The sequence below is a fragment of the Leptidea sinapis genome, chromosome Z (assembly GCF_905404315.1).
Source record: "Leptidea sinapis chromosome Z, ilLepSina1.1, whole genome shotgun sequence".
Taxonomy (NCBI): domain Eukaryota; kingdom Metazoa; phylum Arthropoda; class Insecta; order Lepidoptera; family Pieridae; genus Leptidea; species Leptidea sinapis.
Window position 1 is genome coordinate 15,671,880 of NC_066312.1, and position 21,187 is coordinate 15,693,066.

At 32.5% G+C, this 21,187-nt stretch overlaps 1 protein-coding gene across 2 annotated transcripts in view; it reads left to right on the forward strand.

Annotated features, from left to right (window-relative positions):
- LOC126978794 (protein apterous-like) overlaps positions 1–14,830 on the forward strand; it is a 74,082-nt gene extending 59,252 nt beyond the window's left edge. The window contains exons 5-6 of one of the 2 annotated variants that reach the window (XM_050827869.1): positions 5,279–5,481; positions 11,353–14,830. In XM_050827869.1, the coding sequence (XP_050683826.1) occupies positions 5,279–5,481; positions 11,353–11,559 (410 nt within the window). In that variant the 3' untranslated portion in view covers positions 11,560–14,830. The remainder of the gene's footprint in view (positions 1–5,278; positions 5,482–11,352) is intronic. The other variant, XM_050827870.1, reaches the window with a different exon arrangement.
- The last annotated feature ends 6,357 nt before the right edge of the window (positions 14,831–21,187 follow it).

A 21,187-nucleotide genomic window follows, 5' to 3' on the forward strand; every position in this document is an offset into this window, starting at 1 on the left:
TTGTCGCTAAAAATATATCAAAAGCACATTCTATCTTTAATAAATTATTGTGTGTGAAATATTTGCAGTTGAGTAAATGTGGGGAATTCTCGGTAAAAAGGGAGTATGTAAATCCTTTTCTGTTCGCCAAGCGACCGTATCAACGGCTCGATGCACGAGCGCCTTCAGCGACTTTGCATTCACCAGTGTTAATTGACCTCTTTGGACAGCTGTTCCTCGGTTGCGACCCTAGGACAGAGTTCATTATCCAAGCTGCTAGGTATCTAGATAGCTAAGCCGCTAGTTTTATCGTCGACAGTGAGTGCGTAAATCATGTCAAGTAAACAGAAACGTTACGTACATTCGTATGCATCAGATCTAGAATGCAATCAGTAATGCCACAGTTATTGTTTTCATTCTTAAAAGATAATGAAGATTTCTGTGTTGAAAGCTCATTTTGACGAACGAGTTTTTGAACTGTTTTATATCCAGTTATTATAAATTATAATATCGTACTTGAATATACCTAAGTATACGTTTTCAGTTTTAAATAATTATTAATATCTGTGGTTAAAATAATACGAGGCAGTACGAAGCTATAGAATGACATCTATATATAAGTATAAATATGAATTGGTGTTCGTTAATCTCGCCAAAACTCGAGAACGGAAGAACCGATTTGGTCTTGAATTATTTGCGGAAGACCAGAGAAGGCTTAATAGGTGAATAAATATGAAAATGCTCTGAATGAAATAAAAACAACAATTTCGTTTTTCGTTTGATGTCTCCCCCGTCGTTCAGAAATCTAATTGAAAGAATAGTTTAAAATGTTCCAAGTTAAGGTACTGTTGTTAACTATCTATCAGATTATTTTTTTGTAAATGGATAATCTTATCTTTTGTCACAAATAAAATTTCTGAACCTCGCCATAATATTTGACATTTGACAACCAATATGTCGATCTATCCTCTTTGTCGATCGATACCTTAGAGCTAGAGTGCATCCTTCTATCTTTGTGAGTGACGATTACCGCTAAGTGCGTGAGAACTTTGTTTACTTCGGTTATCCTTTGTGATAGTGACATTTTCATAACACAAGCTATGTACTCTTTTTTTGTAGATCTTTTGGGATAGTGACACTTTACTGCTAATTGCACGAGAACTTTTCTCACTCTCATTAATTACAATTAACGATGCCGAGGAAAGGCGAACTTACTTAGGTCGTTGCAGTCAATCAAATGTGCGATGAACTATTTCAATTATTGTTATTCAAAGTAGGATTCACGAGCACTTATGAACGTCAAAAACTACCCCACACGACAATGTATGCCTCAGACCTGAGATAAATGCGTAAGAAACTCAGCAGGCTTCTTTCTAGAAAGAAATAATTGTTATAATAGAAATTACAACAAAATTTCGTTATAAAAAAGTATTATTTAAATAGCCTGAGGGCCGTCGCTTCATTCCCACCCTGTTGTATCATTAAGAAAGTTATTAATGTTATAATAAGCTTTACCACATATAAGTTTTTTTACCATTATCTTGAACTTCGTAGCACATTTGTTTTGTACATTTTCTGGGATTTTGTAAAATGTCGCCCAAAAAAGGAGTTAAAGACTCAACTTAAATTAGTACTTTAGACTAAACTTATATTAACATAAATTATTTAGTTTTACCCGAAACAAGTAAACTTACTGTAAACCTACTTCAGTATAAGTAACGTATAAGTTTGATTTTTTCACAGCTTCAATTTCAACTCGATACCTCCTCCACGTGTTTCCGAGATAAAGGGTTGACAAACAAAACTCGAAAGTTTCGAATGATTGGTTATGTTAAAACGTAGGTAGTTCAATGACCTAAGTGCTTAAACCTCAAAAAAGCTATTGAGTACAATAGGCCAACTACGTTACATCAACATTTGATTTAATAAAAAAATACATAACATCAAGCTTTTTAATATCGATAAAGTGCGCTATGACAGGATCAACACATCACACAAATCAGCAACCTTTGACGCACATGGACCAGAATGAACCACCCCACGACCCAGCCAACAGCCCTTCGAAGAGTTTTAAATTATCGAATCAAATTGAGATTTTAAATGGATGACAACCATCTTCATACCTGTTACTATCCTATGACTCTTTTCCACTAAAAAAAACAACCAAGTAATATATATCAATATATATAAAATGATAGAGATAGGTTTTCTTTTGTGAAACTATTGGATATATTTTAATTATTAAGTCTTCTAATTTTAATTCCTTAGACACTTGGCCCTTAACTAGAAAAAAATATAGTGATATCTTAATTTAATATAAATTAATAAAGTTTTAAGAAATAAACATTTTTATGAGTACTATGTGCTTAGTCATATATGTACGCGAAGGAGGTCGCGGGTATCAGCTAGTTGATAAATATAAATATCAAATTATCTGCAAGTTGTCGGCCAAGAAAATGAAACACACAGAAAGTAACTCAGATAATGATTAGTGTAGGAACTTGTCAGTAACGTCGTCAAAATATTCAATGTAGTCCTAATTAGAAAAATCTTTTCTAATTTGAAAGTAAGAAGTACTCTATACTTCATTCAGATCGACATAATGATGATGAGATGATGTTCGTATTTTTGGTAGTTATTATATATAAAATAGTATTTTAAAGATACGTGATAAAATATCTCACATACTTCTAATCTTCTAATGAACTATAAGTTATTAAAAATGTTTTAAACAAGTGTTTTAATCTCCTTATGATACGTAGTAACTATTTAGATCTTTAAATTGAACCCGGGCATGTCAAATCAAAGTAAGCAAACATTTTACTTCACCTAAGAGTCCTATAAAATATCACAGTTAAATTATGCGTTTGTATTATTTAAATAAATACTTGTGATAATACAATGCGTGCCGACTTCCTTGTGCGTTGGTTTGGAAAGTTAACTTGTACCGCGCTTGTACCGACCACCACGCTTCCCGCTCCGCTTTTAATTCCGCTCTCTGCCGCGGCGGTAACACAAAAGCGTTCCATTTAACGCGAATCAACTCTTGCCATTATTGCCTATTGAGTAAAATGCTCCAACGAATCCCTGCATAATTACCAGCGTTGCTAATTGTTTGCGTTCAAACATTGGAACAAAATTCTAGCCTTTCTACTATTTGTTTTAGCCGGCATTTTCTTGAGATTTTATTCGCTCATATCCTTATAATACCGGCGCAAGTAACATAACATAGTATCTACTAATTGATATAATAATGAATTTGCATTTTCTTTTTACTCGAGTAAGTTGTGACGTTCGAGAGTGTTTTTTTATTACATAACTTTACATAGATTGTAATTGACAGCAATTTTATCAGATTCAATCTATTTATATTGATAAATTTTTCATTGTACAATTGTTCCATTTTCCATTCAATACGATTTTCAGTATTGTAAGTTATTTTTATTTAGCAACAATTTTTATTGATCGTTAAATGTGTGTCGCGTTTCGGCACTGTGCCTTTTCCGTCACGAAAACGACACGGCAACGCAAGCGCTCACTATTTATAAGAGTAACGACACACATGTGAAAATAACGCGACTCTTATTTGATAGATTATGTATGAACTGCTTTTATTATATAAATACATGTACGTTCAGCATAGTATATACAACGTATAAGATTCTGATCGTTTCTGGTCTTTTTCACAGAAAGTAACATTACAGTGATAGCTTTGAATATTAACCTAATTTTGAGCGTTGTTCTAACATCTCGGTATCAGTGTAAATATTTGTGCGTATTGTGGATTCGGCTGCCGCTAAAGTAAACTTATTTGAAAACCTACCTCCAATAAAAAAGAATAGTTTCACCTGCCAGCAACTAATCGTTGCCGTAAATTAAGACCATACCACATATATTCACTTATAATTGAGGTTAGTTTGTCACTCGTCCCCTCCAATAATAAAAGAAATCATTTATCCTAAACATTGTAAACTTGCTCGAAATATTCAAGAACGTGCTGTTTCAAGAACTTTTCTTCGCGTTACGTAGGAATACAGAGTTACTAGCGAGCTGTATGACGTGTCTCATAATAATAATATTAGATCCATGTTATTACATAAAAACCATATGTGCAATTCACACCTCGTAGAAGTGAAACCTTAAAAAAATTTGGCTTTAAGATTATGAGACGAATACAAAATTTCGGAAAGAGTATATTATTGTAGGTTTTAGTAATGATCATAGTTATACAAAGTTTAATAATTATTTTACATTTAATTCGTATATATTACATAGGTTTATTTAGACCCAGAGCTTAATAAAAGTATGAAAAAATTAGTTTGGTCTTGGAGTATTAATAATAACTGCGCCAATTACTGTTTTAGATCTTCTTGTTGATACAGTGTGACTACAGCACATTTTCAAATTTAATTTGGCGTCCAAAAACTCAATCAACGGTCTGTCTGACTGAAACTGAATCACTGTATACGATGCAAAATTTACATTAAACCTCTAAACTGCATATGAAGTCCTGGTACATGTTGCTAGGTTGACACATGATTTCAACCGCTATGAAAGACATTACTATAACCGCTACCACATTTATGTTCTCCTGGTGTCTATGTAGTAATACGTCGAGCGCATGGCGTCAGAATATATTAAGGTATACTCGCTTCATACATAAGGCAATCTTTTCTTCAACTATAATCACCTGGTACGAAAACACTGTATTGTGCTTCCTATATCATTCTCACGCCGGCTGAATTCTATATATTTATCTGTTTGTGGCGTATCGTCTCGCTTTTTCATTTCATCAATTTTCAAATCATAACGATTCTAAAGAAGTTGCACTTCAAAAATGCAAAGATTTTCCAATCTAAATTCCAATTAACGCAGATTTAAGCATAAAAGTAGCAGTTAGATTCGGCTGTGTGTACGACTGTGTACGCGTACTGAAAACTTCCCGCGTTTAACAATCGATTTACGACCTAAATACTCGACGAATTAGCTCACAAAGGCAATTACAATTCCTCACCTTGCTATGTGAAGGCTTATGCCTCATTCGCATTTATTTGTAGCAGCAGCGACGCATTTTTAATAATTCTTATGGGTATTGAATTCTTACAGAAAACATTAAACAGGTATTTCCATTGTGTACTGCAACACTTTTAACTTTTGAAATTTTGCGAATTGCAATGCGAAGTATCGAAGAATTTATTTGAATTAATATTACTTTTATTATCAAATATTTTCAATCAAAGTGTATTTAAATGAATTAAGTTTTAGATTATGCAGTATGATCATTCTGTTCTCGTGCCAGATCTGAATCCTGAGTATTTGGAGATGGGTTTCCGTGGAGGAGGAGGTCTGGGCTCAACGTCACGCACGAAGCGTATGCGCACCAGCTTCAAGCACCACCAGCTGAGGACAATGAAGTCATATTTCGCGATAAACCACAACCCAGATGCAAAAGACTTGAAACAACTCAGTCAAAAAACTGGATTACCGAAGAGAGTTTTACAGGTAATATTACTTAACTTCTTTGTCATATTTAGTTATAGGTATCTATGGAAATTTTACTCTTGCGAATGTGTTAGCTCGCGTTTTCCTGCATTGCGAGGTTTAACTATAAAATATATTATACAACACAAGACTACTCATAATTCACATAGTTTATTAAACTTTTATGTACAGGTTTTGGACGAATAAGTTGAACGGATCAGATTACTAACATCAGAATTGTCGAGAAGTTCGTTAGAACTGTGGATGTTATCTCAGATAAATGAAGGTATTTACAAGGTTATCGACTTGGCTAGTAATGTTTTCATTTTTAAATTTCAACCTCTTTACTGAACTGCGTTGGAAGTTATCTGTGTCTGTATCTATCGTTGGGTTAACAGCTCGTAGGGCTGTCATATGTAATAGTCAACTAAAAAAATATAGTCAAAAGATTTATTTAATTCATGATAAAAAAAAATATTAAAACAAACGTAGCCTTAAATGCTGAATAGGTGGATGATAAGGTAAAACAATAATTAAGTTTGTGGAGGTTTTTCTTTGGTTATATATAATTGTACCAAGTCTAAAATTGAGCAATAAAGTAATATATAATTCATTAAAAAAAATTAACTTAGTAATTTATCTAAACATGAAATAATTAAAACAATCATTATGGTTTCTGTCATTTGAAATTAGTTTCGCAATCATATTTCTTAACTTATCTTCTACATAACATACATCATTCTATAAATCGTTATATAAGTTCGTAATTAGTTGTAATAAATGTGGAAATATTTCATTAAACAAGGTAATGAAATATATATCTGAGTTGCCATAGTACTGCGAGTCATAACCACTTCTAATCAAACTATTACACTTGGCACATACCGAACTATTGGGAGCGAACTCTAATAGCTTAAGTACACTTCGGCGTTACTTTACGTTTTAGACCTCTATATTCTTTCTAATGTATTTAAAGTAGCGGCCCTTTAATGTGGGTCTCGCCCGGTACCATCAAAGAGATCTCCTTTGTTTCCCTAATTACAACGTTTTTTGTATTCTTTCGTAAGATATCAATGACTTATTGTTCTCGGTTTAAATTTTTACATCACTTATTTACAACGCTACAATTATTGCTTATATTTAAGTGAGTTTGGTCAAGTTAAACTTATCCAAATATCGTTTCCGTTAAATTTAGGTCATCTTGATACGGGTCATCGAGGTACAATGCTAATTTACATATTAGAAATTACTAATTGAAATAGTAGGCATATTAACATAGTTTTGCTATAATTACGGTTGTAGGTATTGCCGTCACAAGGAGATAATATTTATAAAAATATATTTCAAAATATATAATGAAAATGTGGATTATAAAACGATGACGAAACGACGAGTGTTAAGGCCCTGTGTAATCTCGATAGTATATCAATTGCGGATGGAGTTTCGAACGGTAGGCCTTGTGTGCCCATACCATTTATCGGAATACCGAACCAAGCCGATCCAGCCCGAACGCAGATAGCGCGCGCCGCATAAATTTTCCATCAACCAATTATAAGGAAAAGGACCCCTCTCTCTTAGGCCTCCGAATATTGATCAAGAGTTTCTTTTTTTCGTTGAAAACGCATACGAGACTCGTTCGCCATTTTGTGAAGATAAGAGAGCCTTTTGGTCTTGTGTAACAAAAGCGTCGGTTTTATATTGCCGTTTATATAGATGAATAATCTTTAGAAAGCTTACAAAAATCGAGGTTCAGTACAATTTTCTTTCATTCTATCAAGTTAATTTGTAAATATTAATATATTTCACACACTATCTAAAATAATTGAGAAGTCTATGTGAAATATCAGCAAAGCTTTCTATTAATGAAGTCTTTCAACATTGTAAGTGCTTATTACTTCAGCCGTGAATTTATACAAGGCAGCAAGATATTTCCTGAGAACTTAACACACACATGAGATCAACTCTTATATTTGTCGCCTTTAAAGCTATTTATGAGGATACTAATTGCAATAAGATGCCGTGAACTGGGGCTGAAGCACAATACAGTATCAATAGAAAATTCCACGAACAAACTTTATTACTGTTTGGATTCTAACATAATATTATACTTAGATCTATTCCAGGAATTAAAAAATAAAACTTCATTACGTAAGTTCTGAGTACATTTGATAGGAGTTTGTATTAAGATTGTCTGTACTGATAAAAGTTTAACTTTTGCAATATTATTAATACTTGTTGGAGCATGACAGACTTGTTAGCACTAAAGTGAATACACGTATAGTAACTCATGTAAGTGTCTCTACTTCAGAAGGGCTTAGCATGTAATTTCGCCTTATTGAGAGAAGCCGCTTGATATTATCAGTGCATAACTAAAATATGATAAAACTCTTTAACATTTTAAGAAGATGTAATTATTCTTAATCCGATATTCTATGTGTAATTAAAATACCGCCTCGCTCTCAATAATATAATATATTATTTTTTATTCTCTACATTAATAAATACATATATATTTATTACGTATTGTAAGGTAGACTTAAACTTTGCCAAAACCGCGAAGAGCCTGCAAATAATGAGAACGTTAACAATATTATATCTACATATAAGAACCAAGACAACAAAAACGTTTAGCAGTAAAACGAGCACAATAAAACTCAATTATTATTAATAAGCTCATGTTATGTTCCTTTTATTATATAAATATAGTGGTACAGTAACGTAGTATTTATGTATGTATCTAATTGCCTCGAGAGCAGGCGCCTATAGTTAATAAGCGCAAGATGTCACCGAAACACCGACGTGAGTGCATTTAGAACAAACCGCGCCATATTTCTCTCGTGCGTCTACAATTACGTGATTTGTCATTCGCTTCTCTTTTTTTACTTAAAAAATTCTTCGAGATCAAGTAGCGCCCGTAATTAGGTGACTGAAAAAGGACATTGCTTTGTTTCACACTCAAGCTTAATAAAATACATTAACAATACTTAATTATATACATAATCTGGTTTCCAAAATAGAAATCGATTTCAAGGTCCTTACAAATTCTCACCAAAGATGGAATAAGATCTATAAAAAAAAACCGTTGAGACGATCGAATTAATTTGCGGCATTTTTTTATGACATACCCCGACTATTATAATTACATTATTAATTAATATAATACTAATAAATTAATAATACGAGTATAATAAAAATAAATTGTAGTTATCTCCTAAAACCTATTTTCGGTGAAAGCAAAATTATCTGGTAAAGTATAAATGATAAATATTAATAGCATAACTCCAATTATTAAGATGTGAACAAATAAATTAAACTGTAAGTAATGAATTGTTAAGACGTTAAAAATAATTGGTAAATATGGAAGGCGTTGCTATTCACAACCCCAGCAATTAAGAGCGGATGGTCACACCTCGACGTTCGGTCGCATATAATTTTGCTCAGTAACACGAAGTGAAAATAAACCAGAATAAATCTTCGTTGAAATTTTGTTCTTAGGGGGAGGGGATTTAAGACTTAAAACAGAGTGTAAACTCATTGAGATCACAATCAAACGCTCTAGTAATTAGTACGAACGCATCGTCCTGAGACGCTCGGTTGGGCAGATAATTTCCGCCGCGATTTCAAAAGACAACCATTTGTCACTTGGTCGGGCGTCCTCACGCCAAGCGGACGTGCCGCATCCATCTCATAATTTATGTAAATATTATTTATATAAGGAATTCGAGCAATTAATCACATCTCTTCACTTTTTATTTACACGTGCGCGAAATGTTTGACTACCTTTGATCACGATGTTTAATGGCTTCTATAAAGCCCCTATTACAGCTTGTTTACGGATTGATCTTTATTACGATGTGTGTTATTAAATTCCATTTATTATTAATAGTACAAATACGATGCATACAACTCATAAACGTAATGGAATTGGAGTTAAATTCTTAATTAAGTTTATTGTTGTATACATTTTGTTTTAAACCTTCATCAAGGAATATAATTATTACCCTGAATGATAATACAGCGTACTACGTCTTAATTGTCTAAATGATTATTAGTTTTCCCAATTAACATCAAAGACGATTATGAGTTTGAGATATTATTGGTATACTGAGTATATACCTATCTAAAGGTACAACCTATTACATTGAATAATATTTTAGGGATAAAAACAATCATGGACAAAAACAAACAACAATGGATAAAAACAAACGTTATCTTCCACTGGTAAATCTAATAGCCCTGCTATTAGATTTGGTACGGCCGCACCATCGATGCGGTCTGGTCCATCGCACAAAATTATTAATATTAACGTCCGGGCCTGACCTGGTCTGACCGTACCAATCCAACCATGTGCCTAGGCTATTAGATGTGGCATCACATTTCTTAAGACTATCTCTGTCTAATCAGAAAAATTAAAATCCTTATAACTTTTGAGTTATTTGATTGATTGCATAAGTTTTTTAATTATTTTATTGAAATTGAGTATAAAACTCAATTATCATAGCTATAACAAAATCTAATTAAATTTCTAAGATACTTATATCAAACATGCGGAAAATAATGTAAAAAAGTGAAAACATTAATCTTCAATGCCTTCTTGTGTACTTTTCAGTCATTTCTCACATACAACGGTAGCGTACAATACTTCAAGCCCCTGGTGAATTTATAACACTAACATATTCACGGTCTAATTAGCTTAGTAGAACTGATTTCTTTTCAGTTGATAATACGGAGTATCTAAATTTTTCGTATTATATTTATCATCTTCATAATAATACATAAAACAAGATCAAAATAAATTGTAACTTACAAATTGCGATAAAATATTAAATTTTAACCATTTATCTTTAATTAAGGTTAAAGAGATTATATTGTATTAAAAATATCGAGTATAATTAATATTACTCTTTCATATAAGAGCTTCATTCAGAGTCAACATTAACATCGTTTATTGACTTTGGGTAGATTAGTATTTAGCTATGCCCTTGAACGTGTGGGATTCTACATTTATATTTTCATAGTAAAATTCATAAACAGGTAAAGAACAACTAGGAATTAAGCGATCATCTAAATTTGGCATTAGGCAATTTACCGACGCGGCCATGACGCGTAGAGGCGTGGCCGCGAATATTTGGTTGCGTGCTATTGGTCATGATATAGGCGCGACTTGCGATTGTTCAGTAGCAAAAGAAAAAAAAGTCGCGAAACATAATTCATGAGTCGTTATACTAAACAGAATTTCATATGTGCTTATTAAAAGTACCGCACTAATCTTCAAACGACGAACACAATCCGTCTTTTTGCAAGAAAACTTGAACGCGATACGCAGCCATAAGGCCATGAAGGTATTTCAAATATTTATACTTCACTGTTTTATAAAATAGTAATAACTCATTAGTTCAATGAACTCTGCGTATATAACAACAATATAATATATATTATTGAACAACAAGCTAAAATCACTGAGACAGTAGCGATTCATTTTAGGTGAATAATTTGGTATCTGTGAAGCACTAATAATAGCGAAGATCAACTTTCCACGAAGTATCATTTGTAGGCAACTCGCACCCGAGAGTAATCGATTCGAAGAAATAAACTGCTACTTTAAAGTATAAGTCATAACTTTTTAAGTTTTCTGAACACTCTCACGTCTCAACAAAATGCAAGGATTTAAAATATGCGCTTCCGCAACCGTGCGGAAGGCCGCGTACAAAGAAACTTGATGTATTGTGGAAAAGTTATGGACGCATTGATTTCAGTCCGCACTTTTTATTGCATTTATTCTGCAATGCGGTCCGTTTTGCCTTTTGCGGCCATGCGATCTTACATTCTGCTGGCGACTTTTCAATGTACACCTTTCCTACCAATGCTGATGATTTTATTTTTTGTTGGCAGGTTTGGTTCCAGAATGCCCGGGCGAAGTGGCGACGCCTGGTGACAAAACAAGAAAACAAGATGGCGGAAAAATGCTCTCCGGACGCTTCACTGGAAATGGACATGTATCATGGTCCGATGGGATCTATACAATCGCTGCCTCCTCACAGCCCACCTTACAGTGTGATGGGTGGACCTCCGAGTCCCAATTCCATGGAGTGTCCATAGCCACAATTTTGCGCCTTATGAGCGTCGTATAATTAAAGCAATTTAATAACAACACGACATGCTCTTAAATAATGGTGCATTTAATATTGACAGCATTTGTCAATGTTCATAAAATATATTATTTGATCAAGAACTGAACTTCTAGTGAAAATATTTATTTATATATGTGTGAATGGAAGCAGACAATCTACTTATTTGGAAAATCAAAATGAATGTGTTAATAAATATTGAGGCGATGATATTGTGGATTATTGGTTGTATAGTAGACATTGTCAGCTGCTCCTATTATTGGGTTATTTAATATTATCTTAATATCAAGTATAATTTATTGAATCTGTTATTTAATAAGTGAAAGCACATTAATTATTTCGCAACTGATGATTTATTTGTATGTCCGTCCACAGAATTTTCACTGTGTACATCTGTCATGTTGGAAAACTATAAAAATATTTGAATATAATTTTAAAATTGTTTACAAGCTATTTTAGCTATGGTTCCGAATAATGTGTATTCTTAACTAATTTAATCTCCGTTACATGAGCGCTCTATCTTGAATTCAAATTTTTGTAAGTATTAAAAAATTTGTTTAAAATTTTCGTTTGTAAAAAGTATGGCAGAAAATAATCATATGCGTCTCAATAAAACAATTGATCGTTTCTGGTGTATTATATTCAAATTATGACTTTTATTGTTTCATTGGAATGTATCTTCGACATATTATATTATAACATAATAAATTGTCATACCATTTATAAACTACACATAAAATAAGTGTGTATATATTGGTCATTGATAAGTTATTGTTTAGTTACAACCTTACTCAGAAACAGAGAATGATAATGAACTGACATAAACCGTAGAAATTCCGTTTCTCTGGTAAGAGACAAATCACGGTGCGTGAAACTTGTCTTTCTGTACATACGCAGAAATAGTCCGTATAACGTGGATTAACCGGAATCCTAGAATGAGACAGCAAATAGTCGCAACGTTCTAGTTTTATGAAAAAAGAGGTTACAAGGCCGACCTGCTAATCATCAGGTGGACTAACTCGCTTTTTCAGAGCTGCCCATGCCGTATTGACCTCGAAAGAAAGGTCCTTGAAAACCGCTCTGCTTCAGATGGTTTGGATGGTTTTTGAGATTGTAGCAGTACCTAGTGCGACAATGAAAGGTCAATCCGCTTTTCAGAATATTATTTCTATCTTCTTCTTCTTCGCTACACTCTTGGCAGAGCGATCGTGGTCATCACGAAGTGACATCTTTTGAGGCAGATGTAATTATTCAAGCATTCGCCACTTTCCCTGCTGGCTAAACGTCTGGTACACTTGTTCAATGGGCCGCCCACAGCAGACTTAATTTGGGCGGTCCATCGCAAGGGCAATCTTCCTCGCCCTCTGGTGTCCTCCACTTTGCATTGCACGACAAGGCACTCAATGGACTCACTCTCGCGCCAGGAGACGTTTCCGAAGAACTTAAGAATACGACTCTGTACTAAAATCGAAAGGTGATGTTTTATGTCAAGTTCTTGCAGAATGGAGACGTTGGTTTATTTCTATATCACTGTAGAAGACAGGTGTTTATTTCTCTAGTACTGTATCACCCGTGTTCAATGACGTTCTATACTTAAGAACGTCATTGCCCGTGTTCCATATTAAATACTCGACAATATTCCAGTTCATTGTTTATATTTATGAAAAATTCAATCCTTTATTTATAACCTGTCTTCTTACAGACAGTTATCAAACTAGAGTAAGTATCGTCTGTGGATAATATAGATTGTGGTGTTGTTAAACTGAACTTACTATTCGTATTATTATATGATGACAAGATTTTTAGTTAGGTATACAATGAGATAATGGTCAGTGATTTACATTTTATTTAGGTAATTTGTTATTTTCGATAAATCGAAACAGTTTCTAATATATACTATTTATTTATTAAACTAATTGTAATATTTAAATAAAACTACATAATATTATGTATGTAAGTTAGTAGATACGTAGATGTGCAAAATTTCCATTAAACATAATTATATAATAGAGTAATGTAGTATGTATGACGCAAGTTAAAGTAATTACTTTAAATAATATGTAGACTCAAAAAACATAATATTGTTACGACGTTCCACTTTGATAAGAAATCAATTTAGTAATAAAAAATGTAAATAACGCTATAATCACGTATACAAAGATTTTTCAGCATCTTACAACTGACAACGTTAATAATCTGTTGTCTACTGTAGTGTGTGCTGTCATTAAGCTAATTAAGTGCACTCTGCTCTCCTTCCCGGAGTCACTTACGTGTATGAATAATGAGAACACTAGAATAATTTTAAAAAAATGCTTAAAACATATTACCATTAGTACAGTACATGTACCAGTCTACACTAACACGGAATCTAAAATCTGGTGTTTGGATTATGACCCCGATGTTAAGACAAATGTCTAGTTAAGTTCCCAATAAATATACTCGAGTGTTGTGTAGTCTCCATGTGCTATTATTTTTAAGTAATTACTATAATTTTGTCATATGCATGATTGTAAGAACATAAATGACATATAGTTATGTAAATTTAAAACAATAGTAATAAACATGTATCGAACGTATAGTTTAAGATGTGTATGTAGTATATAATTCTCATTTAAGTAAGCGCCCTATTAGTTCCTTTTTTTGTATATTATTATATGATGTAAGTATTCTGTAATATATAACTATAATGGAGATAACATTATCTCTTTAGTATCTCTAGTTGATTCTCATATATTCATTTGTTAGAGTATAATAAGTATTATAAATGTAGAGTTTAGACGTATAAATTTTTTCTCTCTATATAAATATGAAAAACTCTGAGTGTGCATGCAAACATTTTCCCTTTTCTCAATTATTCAGAAGCTTTAAAATATCTCAAATTGTCGATGTTGTAAAATACAATACATAGTTAATAGTTTACAACAAACATATATAATAAAACTAACAAATATTTCAATGCATAAACGTGCATTTTGTTGCCTAAAGAACTCTATCTCTTCCTAAAATGTAGTTTAAAGTTAATGTAGTTTCCTAATAATAATAAATTTATTTCTATTTCATATCCCGGATAGTCTTTATAATGTCGTATGATTCTTTTTGTTAGGCTGATAAATTATTATTACATTAAAATTATTTGTATTATAATGAACTAAGTGATGTAGAGATCCCCGATTGGAAGGCGGTATGACTAATCAACTGTCACTAAATATATAATGATCTGTTAATAAAAACTATTAATTTTATTTTGTAGTATTTATTATCTCCCTTATAACAGTTTCCTGCGTAATGACGACACTAAGTATCAGAACAAAACATGTTAAGGCTGTCAACGTAATGCTAACATCTGGATTGGTATGGTAAATTCTAATTGTTGTAGCAGTAGAACTAATTGTATGTGCAACTCGTACCTCAGTTATTTTTGGTGCAATGTAACGTTGTTACAATAAATATATGAAGCATTTGAATTAAAGTCTCAGAGTGGCGAGCATAGAACGATGTGATTATAGTGCCTAAACACATGATAACCGCAAGTTTAAATCAGATGTTTAAATACATACACAAATGGCTGCGAGGTGACCAAATTCGGATTTGGTCTTGCCTAATTAACGGACACAGTACTAGATCATATCTGAATTCGAAATTCGAATGTGTGTCGCATTGTACATTGAACAAAATTATAAGAACTATCGTCCGGACTCTCGTACTCGGACGGAGTACGACGTCAGACCAATTGGTGCGAGGCGCCCACCAGACCATCCGATGGTCTGGCCGTACTAAATCCGACTATGTGTTTAGTCTATAAGTAATAGTCAGATGATGACCAGTTGCTTGTATCGTTACTAACTGCCATTAAATATCACAATAATAACGCAATGGAGGCGTCAGCTTTTTGTATTATTTGGCGCAAAGCATCGAAAATTCAAGCACAGACCCTACAGCTGTGTGAATCATTGGTGACCGTGCCCATTTCAGCAAGATCTCTCAGGCCCATACTCCAGAACCAGTCTCAATACTAAATTTATGTTTTGTCTTTTCTATGCAGAGTTATAAAGACAGAGAGAGAACACACTTTATCAACGATTACATTGAGACCTTTTGGAATTAGTACCTTATTCGGGACCAGTGAAACGATTTTTGAATTTCCTGCGCCCGAATATATATTAAGATAAATTATTATATCAAATCAAATCAATAATGTTTTATTTGATATAAATCAAATCAAAAACGTTTTATTTTGTAGGTAAATCACATTAATTTGTTATTTTTTTATACAGCTTATTCAGAAGACAGATTACCCCAGACAAGAAAGAGCGAGAAACGTCCACTCTATTTCAAACAGATTGTTACTTTGTGTTTTGTCACTGTCTTCATAATCTAGCTACAAACTAGAGTTTGCATTCATATAAGTTAGTCAAGGATACATTTAACACACATTTAAAAAAAAATACATATTTTTTTCTAACCTTACCTGTGTAAGTCACGGTGTTAGAAAATTGATGCATCTCTTTACATAAAATATAATGAAAGCAATTGTCAGAACCATAAAGCTATGCTGTTATCTATTTGTTTCTCTGCTTCTCTTTAAAATAAAATCTTTTCCGAAGTAGAGGTAAAATTAAATTAAAGTATGGGTAAAATGGGTAATCTTTAGACATTCATAAGCGTTCATTCCTTTGACCCAAAATAATTGAATTCACACTACATGAATATAAACATTCATAATACATAAATATAATCATAATTACTATTCCTAACATGGATACAATAATTTCGCCTCAGTTATCATTGTTCCTTACATTTTGTAGCTACTGGCATTCAAATCCAGGACTCCAAACTTAGTGCTCAGGGTCACTTACTACTGGCCGTCAAATTAAACTCAGGTAATACCAAAAGGAATTCATAAAAATGAAATCTATTAATTATTTTAACGGATCGAATTCGGAAGCTAAAGTTAAGAATTACGATCTGTCACATAGGCACGTTTGGGGGAGAAGTTATGCTGTTTTAATTAAATCAATAAATAAGGACGCGCGACAGCGTGCCTTTTGGGTGGTCTTATAAAATTCTTTTACAAACATTTTCAACTTATCGAAGAAACACGAATTGGGATCTCAACATTATAAATATAACCTTTGCACTTTTTATTGCAGCTCCAACATCTATTTGGGTAAATTGACGTACAAGCGATCCCTCGCTTTTTTAAATTATCATGACGAGTACTCACGATATATATTTTAATTATTTGAAGCCCATATTATCTATGTCACTCTGCAGTAAAAATGCAACAAAAAGACACGAATGTATTGACGTCGTTAGTAGTGAGTGAAGTAGACGCCACGTGGCCAGATTGATGTACTATTAGTGTCAACTGTTAATCTGTCAAGAGTTTCTCAACGTCTACGTAGTTCCACCCTGATCACGATTCATGCAAATTGATCGAAGAATCGGCTTCAAATAAATAAATATTTATTGTGAGTACCTGTCATAATAATTGCTATGTAATTCCCTGATAATAAAATTATATCATACACAATGAGTTATTTCCCAGTGAGAATCCCGTCATAAATGGTAGAGCCGTTTATAGTAATTGCTAGAACAGACAAAATACAGGCAAACTAAAGTAAAGCTGGTTGCAACACGTTAATATTCATTGCCTGGACGATCCAGATATTCTTTATATTGCATATATACATATCTTCCACCACACCAAAATTATATCTTCATAATATATATAGCAAATAATAGCCTAATAGCTTAGTTGTAGATTCAGAAGAAAAATAATTCAATTTAAATGAACTATTTCGTAATTCATAATAGAAACCACATCGTAATAATTAAAAGTAAAACCTAATATTGCAGTGGTCATTATAATTACATGAAGCTACTATCCTGTTTGTCAATTATTGTAACAAAATAGTAAATACGAGAAGATTGTACTAATAAACAGCAAACCCTAAACCACTGTACAATTAATATTTCATGGTTGACTTCATATGCTTTCACGATTTTCCTCGTGACGTGAAGCTGGCTGATATAATGGAAGTATTATATCAGTTCGGTTAAACAAGTGTCTGTAGATTGTCATAAGGAAATCGGTGAGTAAGATTATTGATTAATTAATCCCCAAGGTTTCCGGGAATACAAGGGCGGCTGTATTGATTTAAGATTACGATTTAATTCCGATTAAGGTAGGATTAAGACAGACCATAAGCTAGTATAATCTATCATAATTAAAAATAAAGTTAAAAATAAAACAAAGTTCTTTAACTTATAGCGAAAGCTTATGAAGCCAAGCATGAAATATTTGTACAATGGCTTAAGGTTTGCTGTTTATTTGTACAATCTTCGCCACATTTACTATTTTATAACAATAATTTACAAGCAGAATAGTACCTTCATCTACTTTTAATAATTACGATTTAGTTTCTATTATGTATTTATGTAACTGACAACGATTCAAAAAATTATTTAGACTTATTATAATATATTAGTTATATACCTTAAATTATAATAATATATTTTGATTTGAAAAGGTGCGAGGCGGTACTTAATGTACTGCTATATAATACTTTAATTTTAGTACCTAAATACTTTATCCACAAAATTTACATTACAGTGACTCCATTCCATCTCTGCCGAAGTGGCGATCAAGTTATTGTGCAGTAAAACTGGTTCCAAAATATTTGCAATGTGGTAGCGGCCATTCAAGAATAAAAGAGACTCAATATATCTATATGCATCCATCTGAAAGGGACGGATATATAGCGCCATGTAACGGGACGACAAGTTTCCTGACTTTGCCAAGCCTTTGTTTTGTTGACATAAATAATTCCCAGAAACGAATTAAACAGATTCATTGAATTTTTATAAGTCAGTTTCTATATACCTTGCGAGTATTTTGTGAAAGATTTTTCGCTTCCATGGCACATTTTCAAGAAATTGCAGTTTGGAGAAATTATTTAAACGACTCACCAGGTACTGTCATGCAAAATTTGTAAGTATATATGTTTATATTGATGTGTTAATCTGAATGATGTCAGCTTTTAGAGGATTGTACGCAATTTTATTGAAAATTTTCATGTTAATATATTTACCATGAAAGCGACATATAAAAAATTACTCATTGATGTATTTTCTATTATTCTCCCGGGGTCTTACTTCTTACAATATATGCTTATAATAAAAGCACATTAACTTTAACATTGAAAGTTATGATTATCGAACCGCCATTCTGGTCATGTTGTATGCATAGTATGACAGATTGATGTTAAAGATGAAACCACTACCGCTTTGGTTCACCCTTTTAATGTGAGCTTGAAATAAATTATGTCCTTGCCCAATGTTCCGTGCAGTTTTAAAGTTTGGGGCGTTAGTAGCCACATTTGGCTCCTATCAAATGAATAGTACAGTCAGCATAATAATGTAACCTTACTAATTATTTTCGATAATGTTTTATTTAGAATAAAAAAAATAGGAGACGTACGAGTTTACCATACTAGTGAAATAACAAGGACATAGATATTAAATTGTACCTACAATGAACCTTTACATATATTGTAATTGAAAAGGCATAGAAGGCATTTCCTTTCTCAAAATTGAGTCCTTTAGAATCCTTTTTGTAAAAATGATTTGTTAAACAATGAAGGTGTAAATGTTGATTTAAAAGAGTGGCAATGAGTTTCTTGCCGCTTCTTCTTATTAAAGCGTAACCCTTACCGAAGTGGCGGTAAATGTAAAAAGAAAAAGTAAACTTTTGACATTCCTAAGTGTTATTTCCTTGACCAATATGAATAAAATAATTTTTGATTTGATTTGATTTGATAGGGTAACATATAGCCTTAAAATATAACTTCGCGCTTTTTTAAACCTGGTATAACAATACACGCCTGAATTTCTTAAATATGAGTGAGGAACATTGTGTTAACTTTTTTTACACCATCATGGGTTAATGTATGTAAGTATTTTATTGACATCAAATTGATACTTCTACGAACGACTTAACAGAAGACCATACTTCTTAGAGTGCCTCAATGTATTCTCTCATAGAAAATATTATGTCAATACAAAACAAATATTGGAAATAAAACAATCCTATTTCTTAATTTGGCCTAAACTGCATAACACTGGATTTATATATCTCAAGACATATAAATGTACATAAAAGTCTTCAGTTTGTTTTATAAAACATACCGTAAAATAAGTATGTTTTAAATAATAAAATCTCTCAAAATAAAAATATATGGATACCACAATATGATCTATCCATACCGCGCATGTGGTTGTAAATGACCCGTGATAGAGACAAAAACTTCTTTGTGGTCTATTTAGAACTTGGCGTGTCATTCATAGTTTTTGTTAATTACTATAGTTTCTTAGGTTTTGTGCAGGAAATGCCTTATTGGTATAGTTTTATATTTAACACCGGCGTGTGTTTTTTCAACAATTATCAATATTTACATACTAGAAGCTTGAGTAAAATTAAGGCAATAATAATTCAATATAGCTGTAAAGGACACACGTAATAATTATATAATGGTGTTTTATATTATGAAATATTTTCCCATTATACATTATATTCCTGCAAAACCAAATCTCCTAAACTAAAACTTTCGGCATTTTGTTAATGTGTACTTTATACCTCAAATTTATTTATTATTTCACTTCCAAATATCAATTACCCTTCCTCCTTCCGTGAAGGAAGGCATTTCTATTAAAGGCATGTTATTTGTCAAGACTATTAGTAATTATAATTATAATGGGTTGATTAAAAAAAATATACATGGTGATATTGGTTGCAAGATTATTCCAATTCTACTATAATTTGATTGTACACAAACACGACCATTTATATTACTTAACAAATTTAACACTTCAGATCTATTACAATAAATATTTTACATTAAAAAGTTCAGAAGCATTATTATTATTTTACATTAAAAAATTCAAAAGCTCAGAAAAATCAACTTTCATCCTTAACTTCGACGAATGTCTACGATTTTTTACCCATCCCAAGGAAAGTCCTCAACGCCGCTAAAGATGTTTTCTCTTCAAAAATTAAAAATAAATAATCATATTAACGGATATAAAATTCCGGTTTATGCGTAAAAGCTCATATTAGTTAAGATAAGGATACTTTTCGTCAGTCGCTTTGAGCTGATTTTACCCAAATGCGCATTACATCTGGTCATAGTTCAGTCTTGGTAAATACCAACACAAAATCTTCTACAAAATAATTGCGCTCTTGCAACATCATAGAAATGAACACGAATAAAAACGTGTACGATTTTTGAAGATATCCATAAAATTTCTAAGTAAAGTCCCAACGGAAGTCAATTCATTTCAAAGATTTTAGTTTTTCACAAAAAGTATAATGGTTTATAGACATTACACACAAAAACTGGTCGGGTGTTGGTGCACTGGATTCACCTACTGTTATAATATATATATTGAGATGAAAGATTGTCAGTACGTTGTATTGCACAACTTGTCACATTCGCTCACATTGGTGGTCGAATCGATGATTACTTTGACATACAACTGTGTCTGCGGTGATTGCGGTTAATCGATCAATGTGCAGATGAAGGATTGATATTACAGAT